The following is a 12699-nucleotide window of genomic DNA, read 5'->3' on the forward strand; positions in this document are numbered from 1 at the left end:
ATTGGTCCATGCTGAGGTTGATGGTGGGGTGGAAGCTGTTGAAATCATGGTGAAATTCTTCCAGAGTCTCCTTCCCATGGGTCCAGATGATGATGATGGACCAGACTTCAAAGAGAAACTGCTGAGCTACAGTTCATCTTTAAGTTTGACACAATCAACTCTGGATTAAACAAAGACTGTGAATGGCTTGCTAACTACAAAAGCAGCTTCTATTCTCTTGGAATTCACACCTCCAGATCAGCTGCTAGAAGTGGGCCTCATCCTCCTTGATTGGATCCACCTGGTCATCTCCAGCCTGATCCTGGCCTGCATATTTATTCCTGCCTCTGGAAATTTCCACTACATGCATCTGACGAAGTGGGTCTTTGCCCACGAAAGCTTATGCTCCTACACTTCAGTTAGTCTATAAGGTGCCACAGGACTCTTCGTCGCTTTCTTTAGATACTATTATTCCCATTTTACAGATGGGAACACTAAGGTAGAGTAGACTTGGCCAAGCTCACACAAAAATCATTGATTGAGTCTGGATTAAAACTCATGATTCTTGACTCTACTCTGTACTATTTCTTCTTCACCTGGATAATATCTCAGCATGCTTAGGTTATCCGTCTTGGGAACAGAACAGTATGATATGCCCCACTTTCTGGTGGCCAGGTTTTGAAAAGAGTTCATTGTCTAGTCTGGCCTCTTGTTTCAGTGTCTTAATGGAAACTGAGCTCTCTTGAAGTCTGAACTTCAGTTGTGGGTGCAGAGGTTTCTTGAAATATCTGATTTTGGCCTGTGAGAGGATGTAGAAGGGAGTGCAGGGCCTGGGAGGGAGTTGTGACCTGGGAGAAGAGGAAAAGGGGTACAGAGAGTTTGGGTGGTGGTCTGGGGCAGGTAGTCAGAGGTAGGGTTGCCAGATGATTTAACCAAAAATACCGAACACCCCCCCCCCAAAAAAAAAAATCACCGGGGAAAAAATTCTGTTGAGGAAAAAAAGGGGGGAGTCCAAAGTTGTTGAGCCAAAAAAAAAAAGGACCCCAAGAGTTATTAAGCAAAAAAAAAATTTAAAAAAACATCATGGCCCCTTTAAGAAATGCTCTGGGCCAGACAGCTCCCCTGTGGAACCAGGTAAGTACCCGGTATTTTTGCCTCCTGCCGGAAAAAAATCAGAAAATACTGGACAGAAACCTGAGACAGACTGTCTGCTGCAGGCTGCTTACTGCTCCATGTGGCTCTAATCAGGGCATGACGGGGAGGGGGAGGGGAACAAGGCGGGAGGGAGGGAGAAGGCTTCCCATCATTGGGGTTTGGTTCGAACTAACGCGTCCTGGCGCGCACTTTCACTTTCAAAACAGCTGTTGAGCGGAGTTATGCGCCGGCAAGATCATGCTAATGATGCATGGGATATTTAAATCCCCGCTTCATTGACTATTTCAAATGCCTTCATTTGCATCCCTAGTTCGAATTAGGGTGCAAGTGTAGACATACCCCTAGTGAAGATACTTCAGTACAGACGGTGAAGATACATAACTATACTAGTGAAGATACATAATTACGCAGTAAGATTTTCTGTTGATGTGAGATGTCTCCATGTTTTTACTGTTTAATTCCCTGTGTAAAATCAATTGCTGGCCTACATAGATCTTGGAGAACAAGTATCCATGATATACAACCATTCTCACAGCTGGGGAACAAGGCTGGAGCAGCGGGAAGATGTGAGGGGGATACAGGTTTCCTTTGCAGACACTGCATTTTACTCCCCACTTCTTTTTTTCCCTTCCCCCATTACAGCACGATCCTCTTTGCACCTTAGCATTCTGTGTGAATGAGAATTTCAGCCCGTTTGCAGGCGCTGCAGGAAAGCTGGCAGGTCTGTACATTGTTCAGTAATCTAGCTCCATTAGCATTAGACCTAGGACATTTGCTCCTCTCCGGATCTCCAGCAGAGTAGCTGCTTTTAATGCTGGTGCATGTCTCTACTGGCAGCTCAGACTCTCATTCGTTATTTCCCCCAGAGCTCTGAGTTGTGTCTGTCCGGGGCTCATTGCTTTTCCTTGGATCAGTCTCCTCCAGCCCCTGCTCTGACCCCTCAGTCACTGTGTGATGTAGTGTTGGTACCTTGCTGGTTGCTAGGCTTGGGCTGTAGGTGACCCCCCTGGCTGCTGTCTGTACCACGGCCCAGCAGAGTAGCAGATGGGTCAGGTAGGTAACCTGTTCTACTGGTTACCTCCCAGGGAAAGGAACAAAGGGAGGAAGGTGGAGTACAGCCCCTGGCTGCGGGGCAGAGCTGGAAGTTGGGCAGTTTCTGTCTGGTATCATGGAGGAAGCAGCCTAAGCAAGGGGCTGGGATTTAGGGGCCCAGTCTCCCCCATCTCAAGGGGGGCGGAGGCATCCTAGGCCTGCCCTGTAACCAGATTACATCTATGCTGTGCTGTATCCTGGAGAAGCAAAAAACTCCCTCTGTTCTACTGGCTGGTGGAGTCTGTTCGTGCCATTACGGGGGTGCAGGAGTCGGGGAAACCCCAACGCACCATCACACACTGACAATACTTCATTGCCAGAAAACAAGCCAGGCCAAGGGAGACCTCTCCCCTCCATGATATTGAATATTTGTTGGCTTAGGATTTTGAAGATAAATAGCAACTTCAACATCTACATATAAAAGTGAATCAATATTCTTCTTTTACTCTTGGTTTCAGAGCCACATAGTTCCCATAGGAACCACAAATCCCCATCTTAATCCAGAAAGGCACCAATGTTTGTTCCCCTTCCACAGATGGGAACATAGTAACCAACCAGCCACAAGGGTTTTGATGTGCAGCTATTTGGCCTCATTTTCACCCTCTCACTTTTCTGTGTTACACCCCCAAACCCCTCCCACCTCCAAACTCCCTCTCATACCCACACCCTTCCAGACCCTGCCCTCCTCACCCTCTCCTGCACCCCACCTCCCACCCAGATCCTACACCACCATCCCTATCCCACACACTGTCAACCCTGGTCCAACACATAAAATCCACCAAATCCATACCCCAGAAAAATAAACTTGGCCTATGGAAAGCCCTGAACCTCAGTCTTCCCAGCTGGAGCACCAAAGTAGTGAAGTGTCTCGGTTGGGGGCCATGTCAGTGAGGGTTGCGGGTTTTTGAAGGAGTATTTTTGCTTCTCACTTGTGTGGTCCCCAGCTGGTTTTTCTCTGGGTCAGTATCCCCGATCCAAAAAAGGTTCCCTACCTCTGCCATAAATAAAGAAAACATTTTGTGTTGGACATAAATTAATATTTTACTTTATTTAAAATGAAGTTTGATAAACTAACATGAGAAAGTTAAAACACTTAACTTGTTTAATAATTTAAATTAAACCATTCTGCCTAGCTACAGGACTAGCAAAAAGTCTCAGGCGTAATTATGTAATTAACAGTGAGTTTCCATTAGCAACTGGTAGTCCACAGAAAGGTTTGTATTGAGCCAGGTGGTTCACATGCCAAAAAGTTTGAGAACCACTGGCCTACAGAGAACTGCCAGCTATTTTAAACAGCTGGCAGTTGCTTCTGGCAGCACGCACCCATGGCCGGGAGTGGGTAGGGGGCGGATTTGTGATGTTAAATATCGATTAATTGAATAGTTGAGTAACCTCATGAATTCTTATCGGTTAATCGACTATTCTATAGTCCCCGGGGGTGGAACCCGCAGCCAGCGCGCTCGGGCCCCACGCCCAAAGAGCCCCTTGCCACTCTGTGCTACTGCCTCTGTATCAGAGATAGCAGCGCAGGGCTCCAGGCGGGAGCTTGTCCACAAGGAGATCCAGGTTAAAAACTAGCTCCCCTCCCAGACCAGCTGACTGTCGCCTTTTGCTGCTCTGATAAAGGGGCAGCAGTGCAGAGTGGCAGCAGTCCCTGTTGCGGGGGAGGTCTAAAGTCTTGGACCTGGCAGGAGCCAGAACTGAGTCAGGCTGCCTTCCCACCTAGCTCCTAATACACTTTAAATGCAGAGCCGCAGCGGGGTAGGTCCCAGACCTGTCACAAGTGAGCAGTGAGCTGGGCTGCTAGCCAGCCTGCTAAAAAATTTACTGGCAGGGGTGGGGGGAGAAATGCGTGTAGTCCAGTGGTCCCCAACACGGTGCCCACGGGGGCATTTGTGTACGCCCGCCAAGTGCTCAGGGCTGGCCTGGCCCCGGACACGTGGGGCATGTGCGGTGTCGGAGCCGGCCTGGGCACATGGTGCACGGTGAGCACCGACCCCGGGAGCGCCGCGGATTGGCTGCCCGCGCTCTGAGCACGCGGTGCTTGCAGGGTGCGCCGGCCCCGGGCGCGCAGCGCTTGGGGGGAGCGCCGGCCCTGGGCGCGCGGCGTTTGCAGGGTGCGCCGGGCGCACGGCGCTTGGGGTGAGGGGAGAGCGCAGGCCCTGGCCCCGGGCACGCGGTGCTTGGGGAAGGGGAGAGAGCGCTGGCCCCGGGCGCTCGGCGCTTGCAGGGTGGGCCGGCCCCGGGCGCGCGGCCCTTGGAGGGGGCCCCAGCCATGGAGGGGGCCGCCCCCAGGCGTGCAAGGGGGGGCCCCGCCCCCGGGCACGCAAGGGGGGGCCCTCCCTCTGGCGCCCGGCGGGCGAACGGCCACGCCCCCTGGCGCCCGGCAACCTCAAATGGTTGGGGACCACTGATGTAGTCTATAGCATTAGTCTATAAACTTTTGCTTATCAGTTAATCAACTACACTATTATGTCCCTAGGGGGAACCTGGTGCGCTCCCCCGCCCCTAGGCCAATCAGAGCCTGGGGGTGGGGAAGCAAGCAGAGTCTCCCACCCCCTCTTAGCTGGGTGGCGACATCTAAAAGGAACTGCCAGACATTTTGAACAGCTAATAGTTCCTTCTGGTGCCGCGCACCCCTGGTGGAGGTTGGAGACTTTGCGTGCTTCCCCACCCCCAGTCTCAATTGGCCTGGGGGCACAGCAGGGCGTGCCGTGGGCCGGATCCAACATCTTAACAGGTTGGATACGGCCCATGAGCAGGATTTTGACCACCCCTGCTATAATCTATTTGTTTGGAAGAAATGTCATCATAGATGAAAAATTAGTAGTCTGAAAAATACTGTTAAAAGTAATATTACGAGAGTGCTGTATCTTGGAATCTAAAAATCAAGCTGATTTATTCCCAGTAGTTATTAAATTGCACTCAAAGAGTCTTCAATTTGGTTAACTTGTATTATAATGGCAGATTGAGTGCAGTCATCTGTATCCTTAATATGTTCTCTCTCGCTCACTCCACTCCACCCAAAATCTGTTCCTAACTACTTTTTCTCTTTATTTAACTCACCCTATGACAGTCCCGCCTACATTTATCTTGCACTTTAGCTTGGAATTCTTGCTTGTTACAAAGGCTTAAACTTTTACTCAGCAATAAAACTAATTATTATAAAATATACAACAATACAAATCTCCAGAATGTCCTCCGTAGAAACCATACTGTGTACTTAGGTAAGAATAGAATAAAATAATCTAGATTTACAAGTAGCTACACCATAAAGTAATGTAGATGATTGAATAATTTATAGTTTTATCTAAGACTACTAATCAGTGACAGGGTATGAGAAAAATATGTCCATAAAATAAACTTAAAATTACATAAGGTATTTTTGTTTTTGAAATGTATGTGCTTCTCTCTGAGGGTCCTTTTTAGAAATTTTAATATAGTTTTATCACTGGGATTGAAAGGGAGCAAGATTAAGAAACAGATGCCAGTGACCCAGAAAAGTATAATCTTACCCTTATCCCAGTAACATTTGTATGTAAAAATAGAAATAATAATAGAAAAGGAATGAACACAGAGGGATTAATTCTGTGAGGCACTGAGCATCCTCAATTCAATTTACTTCAGAGTGCGGTAAGAGGCTCAACCCTATAAACAAGAACATGATGTTCCCTGGCTATCTTAGAACCCATTTTGAGCAAAGAAGAATTTTTAACCTGATTTCTGCAACTGGTGCGTAGGTCTATAATTTAGGCCCTGATTGTGTGCACATTTAATAGAAGAAAAGTAAAAGCATGTGAGTTATAGGTGAACTCAATAGGACAGCTCATGTGAGTTGCATGTTTGCAGGACTAGGACTTTTGCATTGGAACATGTTAATTAATTGCATTGGCTCAGATATAATCAAGATTTCCTTCCATTGTAGCAATTGTTATTGTGACTTGAAAAAGCTGTTGTTCTGAGAAAGCTGTAATATCACAAGTAAATAAATGTCAATCTTTTTTGTTTTGCAAACCACAGTTGGTTAATTTGGACTTAAACTAGCATTTCAAAATAATATTTTCTGGTAGATCATTTTATTTGGGTACTAATGAAACTTGAACATCCTAAAGCTTTTTTTTTTCCCCTCCCAAAAAAACTGATGCTCCTTCTGTCTGCAACCCATAAAAAGAGTATTTATAAAACACATCATAGAAAAATAACATTAAAGATGTCATCTTAGCCCAGAAGATGCATTAACAATATTCTCATTTTTCTGTACCCAGAGTCTGCTATATTTTGTTTCTGATTTTAAATATGTGTGTTGTACAAAAAAATTTCAAAATGTCTGCTTTAATTGGTGAGCTGGCTATTTCATAAAATAGTCATTTAACACTCTTTCTTAGTTTATAAGTTAAATAGAAACTTTTAATCCTACTGTGCATCCTATTAATGATACGGTTATTATTAAAGACTTTAGTCAGTCAAAATCATGTTCAGCTTCCCCAGTGCAGAAGCCCACAAAAGGGTGTGAAAACCCAAACATTCCTCTGTGTGGCTTTTCATATGCTTCTCTGTTGTACAAGCCAAAACATTTTTAAAGCTGGAAGTTGTTTCCTCTGCATCACTTTACATTGTATCTGTAGTGTTACCGCCTTTTCAGCAATATTAGAGAATGCATGCCAAGGTTCAGGTCAGCTGGTCATTTTATAATTATCTATTATAAACTAAAAGGAATGCTTTCAAACTGATCATATTTAACTGGATGTTCTATATGCAAATATGTAATGTAAAATGTCTCAGTTATCAATATTTAATCTTTTATATTTTTATTAATTCATGAACACTTTCATGTTCCCAGTAATTTTTAACTAAATATTGTGCTTAGCTAAGTATCTGTTACTGCCTCCCAAAATATTTTGTTTAAGAAGTGTATTTGTTATTGGCTTCATTTTTATTATTTGAAATTTCTCTCTTGCAGGAAAATCCAGCTATGGCTGTTGCAATCAAAACATGTAAAAACTGCACTTCAGATAGTGTGAGAGAGAAATTCTTACAAGAAGCCTGTAAGTTACAAAACATTTCCTTTGGTCTAACTTTAGAAACAGTCCTTTAAAACAGTGTTTCTCAACCTTTTTTTTTTTTTTTTTATATAAAGTACCCCTTTTTCAAAAAAAAAAAAAAGTACACCCAGTACCTACAGTTTTCAGACACAACATTTTTTTCTACCATTGCAACACATTTGTTTAAACAACTTAATTGTAGCCAGGGGGGTGATGAAATTTTTGGGTGTAAAAAGTACAAAAATAATAAAGCACTGTAAAACTTATAACAAAAATTCAGTTTTCTCCAAATTTTAGTCGTGTTGATGTACCCCCCAGACTTCTCTCAAGTATCCCAAGGGTACTTGTACCACTGGTTGAGAAACACTGCTTTAAAACACACTATTTCTTCATGTATTTCTCTTTCAAGAAGACTGTTGAGCTTTTTTATGTCACATACTTTTGATATTACTTTTAAATGTTTGGGTCTGTCCTTTGGTATGTGGCATACATTGCTGCTTAGATCTTAAAAATGAGACATTTTGCTTATACATACACATGAAGTATCTAATTTTCCAAATTAAATGGTGTTGCATAACACATTTAAGATGTCAGGAAAGAGGCCTTCTTGGAAAGTTAAATGAGACTTAATTCCCCATATCCTTCTTTCCCCATTAGATACTATAAAACTCTAACCTATTTCAATGTGTTAAAACATCTCCAGAGGGACAGGTCTTCCTATTTGATAGGAAAATTGCTAAGACTTTATGGATATATCTAGACTACGCTGAAGTTTCAAAAGAGGATATGCAAATTCCTGTGGAAAGTGAAAGTAGTCGGGATGCAGTTTTTTGACCAAACCTCCCACTCCTTTTTTCGAAAAGCCACTCTTCCTCAAAAAATGTGGTTTATGCAGCTTTTCGAAAAAGCGGGGGTTGCCGGAAAAAAACATGTCCCGACTACTTTCACTTTTGAAAGTTCTGCTTTTGAAAGTGATATTGGAAGAAGATATGCAAATTCCTGCATAATTTGCATATCCTCTTTCAAAACTTCAGTGTAGTCTAGACGAGCCCTAAGCTCTGAGAAGGGACTTGTTAGATTGTTTGGAAGGGAGACGGGGCCCACATTTTGAGTATTTGGAGCAAGGATTTCTCAATGACCTGAACTCATTATGTTAACAAAAACCAGTACTTATGCATACGGAGGAAGGATTAATAGAACTTTGAGTATGTTAGAAAATATATCTACAATAATCCAACTAAATATTCATAAATGGGGGGGAATATTCATAAATGTGGGTTAACCTTCAAAAGGAATTCCTAAGAGATTCCCTTAACATCCTGTTTTGTAAAATAAATTGCCATTAGAATACATACAGCAGTCTTATTTCATGCTCTTCTTGTTGATTGCTATTATATACCTTTGAGATCATGTAAAATTACTGTACAGGCAGTCCCCGGGTTACGTACAAGATAGGGACTGTAGGTTTGTTCTTAAGTTGAATCTGTATGTAAGTCGGAACTGGCATCCAGATTCAGCCGCTGAATCTGGACACCAGTTCTGACTTACATACAAATTCAACTTAAGAACCCCAGGCGTCCCCAAGTCAGCTGCTGCTGAAACTGATCAGCAGCTGATTCCAGGAAGCCCGGGGTAGAGCAACTCTGCCTCGGGCTTCCTGTAGTCAGCCGCTGGTCAGTTTCAGCAGCGGCTAACTTGGGGACGCCTGGGGCAGAGCAGCTCGGGTGCTGCTGGGTTGGTCCAGTAGCGTGGCCGCTCCTCGGCGCTACTGGACCAACCCAGCAGCACCCCAGCTGCTCTGCCCCAGGCGTCCTGATTCAGCCACTGCTGAAACTGATCAGCAGCAGCTGAATCAGGACTCCTGGGGCAGAGTAGCTGGGGTGCTGCCGGGTTGGTCCAGTAGTGCCAAGGAGCAGTGCTGTGGGACCAACCGGCAGCGCCCCACCTGCTCTACCACAGGGGCTTGGTCCACATCTCCCTGGTCTGCTGAGGGGGGCACTGGCTGCATCCCCCACAGCAGACCAGAGAGACGCGGAGCAAAGCGGCGGAGGACCCGGGGCCGGACCCGCGGCACTTCCAGATCAGCTGGAAGCGCCGGGGGTCCGGACCCGGGTCCTGCGCCGCTTTCCTCAGCGTCTCTCTGGTCTGCTGGCTCCCGCAGCAGACCAGGGAGACGGGGAGCAGCTTTTCTCGCCCCGGAGGAGGCGGGCGGCGGGACCAGGCGTCCCGCCGCTCCAGTTCTCCGGGGCAAGAAAATCCCCGTTCGTATCTGCGTCAATCCGCGTAACTCGGGGACTGCCTGTATTGTTCACAGTACTTACTAAGCAAATAAAGAAGTTTGTTGAAATATAGTATGTTGGTCATTCCTAACATTACATAAAAGAATGACATGTGTATGAGAGAGCATCTCTTTGCATCTTGAAATGGCAAAAACAGGAAAAAGTCATATCGTAAAACAAATAAGCAGATTTTTTAGTAGAAACCTAGAAAAATTCTTTCCTAAAAGAAGGAAAAGATCAGCCTGTGTTGGGACATTTTGTCCATCCTGTGGCCCATGCAGGATGGTTCCCACAGTAAGTACATGCTTGATCCAGCCTGTTTCTAAGCAATTTGCTTTTCATCACTTTCCTTAGATGATTATTCCACTGTGACTCCATCCTTCTTTCATTTTTTACATTATTATGTTCTGATTTTCCTTGTCCTGTGCCTTTTTCTCAACCTCTCGCTCATTTGGTTACTTCCTATCCCATGACAAAAATCCTTTAGATCTTCCCTATAAGAAAGAAAGAAAGAAAGAAAGAAAGAAAGAAAGAAAGAAAGACAGCCAGCCAGCCAGCCAGCCAGCCAGCCAGCCAGCCAGCCACCCACCCACCCACCCACCCACCCACCCACCCCCTGCTCAAACTCTCTCCCAGTCTCCTTTCTTTCTCTATCTCACCCCTGGATTCATTAAACATGCTGGCTACAATAGATTTCTGAAGTTATTTTCCTTAAATTCTCTTTCTGACCCTTTTCAATCTGACTTCCATCTTCTAAAATGCACCAAAACTGTTCTTCCTAACGTCTCTAACAATTTCTTGTTGCTCATGTATTGAGTCTCTACTCTATCCTTATCCTCTGTGACCTTTCAGAGGCTTTTTGTATTGTTGACCACCTGCTACATCTTGATATTTTGTACTCCCTTGGCTTTTTTGTTTCTGCCCCCTCAAGATTCTCTTTTGAGCTCTCTGACTCATCTTTTAGTGTCTTGTTTGGTGTGTCTTTCAAGGTTCCATTCCTGCCCTCTCTTCTCAATAATGGCTATGACTACTGGTTTTGTATGGATGATTCATAATTCTGCATTTCTCCTGATGCACTAGTTTACTCCCTCCCTTGCTGCATGGAGCCCAGGATGAATGGGGAAGTCCCCAGCTGATCACCAGCTCCACAGGGCACTGCTGCTTTGAAATGCCGCGAGGAACCTGATGCCGGACTCTCTGCAGCGTTTCAAAGTGGCAGCACTGCACAGAGCCAAGGGTCAGCGAGAGAGTCCCCAGCTGATCCAGGGCTCCACGTAGCACTTTCACCTTTCGCCCTAGGGCTGTTGCTACACTTTATAGGCAGAGGCGCCCTATTGATTAATCGAATAGTCAATGCAAAATGCATCGACTATTCAGTTAGTCAGTTACTCGCAGTTTAACATCACTAATCCACATGGACTCTTCTTTATCCTTCTTTAAATCCCTTCTTAGGACTCACTTCTGATAATGACAGTTATATGGCCCTATTTTGTTGCTAATTTTCTGATAGTTTTCTTGGAAAAAAAAGAATGCATAAGAAACATGTAAGAAAAAAAAACAGAATTCCAAATGTAAGAATTCCAAAACTTTTTCCCTGTTTGGGTACCTGCTAAATAAAAAATAATGATATTTTAAGGGGACTCCATTGGAACTCCATGGCCAAAAAAAGTTTGGGAAACCCTGGACTATTGAAAATATTGTCAAAGTTTTGAAGGGGATAGAATCAAAGGGCAACTTGTTATGTATAAGTTCTATAGGTTTTCTAATCAGGGTGCAATGTTGAATTATTAACTAGACAATTCTTATGCATATAATATGTGAAATGTGTTCATTACATGACAGCTGTGTGAAAGCTGAGAGGACACTCCTGGACTAACAAGACTACACAGATCGTTAATTTTTGCAATATTAATCTGCTCTTTAGAAGACAAAAGTATAGAGTTGGTTTTTTTATTCATATTTTGCCCATATTACATGAACTGAAGTAGAATTGAGGGAAGACTGTAAATTTTTGTTGACAGTTTTTGTCAAACCCCAACAATGTGAGCTGCAAAGATAAAGGAAACATAATTTTAAGATATATTTTAGGACTCTTGCTGTGTGTCATGAGATAAAACTTAATTAAAAGGCTGATGTTTTTTCTTCATCTAGCAAATATTCTCTCCTCCGTAATATTAGTATATAGTTATTCATCTTATTGTGTGAACGGTATCTTCATTTCACTGCTAGGAGTGAACATAAGTTAATTACAGGCAGTCCCCGGGTTACGTACAAGATAGGGACTATAGGTTTGTTCTTAAGTTGAATTTGTATGTAAGTCGGAACTGGCTCCAGATTCAGCTGCTGCCACTGAAACTGACCAGGGGCTGACTACAGGAAGCCGGAGGCAGAGTTGCTCTGACCCCAGCTTCCTGGAATCAGCCTGATCAGTTTCAACAGCTGCTGAATCTGGAGCCTGGGACAGAACAGCTGGGGCGCTGCCCGGTAGGTTCCCACAGGACCAACCCGGCAGCACCCCAGCTGCTCTACCCGAGGCGTCCCGCAACAAAAGCCTGGTCTGCTGGGGTGGGGCGCACTAGTTGCGCTCCCTCCCCCCCCCAGCAGACCAGGGAGACCAGAGCAAAGCCGCACAGGCAGAGTGACCCCGCCGCCCGTGTGGCTTTGCTCCTTTACCCCCGAGCAAAGCCGCACAGGCGGCGGGATGCCGCCTGTGCAGCTTTGCTCCTGTCTCCCTGGTCTGCTGGGGGGGTCCAGCAAAGCCGCCGGACCCCCCCAACAGACCAGGGACACCCGAGCAAAGGCGCCGCGCTCGTTTGCCCAGGAGCAAAGCCGCCCAGGCGGCGGGACCCCCGCCGCCTGGGCGGCTTTGCTCCTGTCCCCCTGGTCTGCTGGGGGGGTCTAGCGGCTTTGCTGGACCCCCCCAGCAGACCAGGGAGACCGGGAGAAGCTTTTATCGCCCCGGAGGACACGGGTGGCGACCTGCCGCCTGTGAGCTCCGGGGCGAGAAAAGCCCCGTTCGTAAGTGCGGATCCGACGTAAGTGCGGATCCGCGTAAGTCGGGGACTGCCTGTATACCCATAGCAAATAAAATCTGGTATAAACCAAATCATTACATGAGATTTTTCTATGGATATCATATCACGTACATGCAG

At 45.4% G+C, this 12699-nt stretch overlaps 1 protein-coding gene across 13 annotated transcripts in view; it reads left to right on the forward strand.

The window, feature by feature from the left end:
* Positions 1 to 12699, forward strand: part of PTK2 (protein tyrosine kinase 2) — a 327060-nt gene that overhangs the window by 250163 nt on the left and 64198 nt on the right. For all 13 annotated transcript variants that reach the window (XM_075920047.2, XM_089776148.1, XM_075920050.2 and 10 more), the window contains one exon: positions 7187 to 7271. In XM_075920047.2, the coding sequence (XP_075776162.1) occupies positions 7187 to 7271 (85 nt within the window). The remainder of the gene's footprint in view (positions 1 to 7186; positions 7272 to 12699) is intronic.

This window comes from Pelodiscus sinensis, chromosome 2 (assembly GCF_052426305.1).
Source record: "Pelodiscus sinensis isolate ZL-2025 chromosome 2, ASM5242630v1, whole genome shotgun sequence".
Lineage (NCBI taxonomy): Eukaryota > Metazoa > Chordata > Testudines > Trionychidae > Pelodiscus > Pelodiscus sinensis.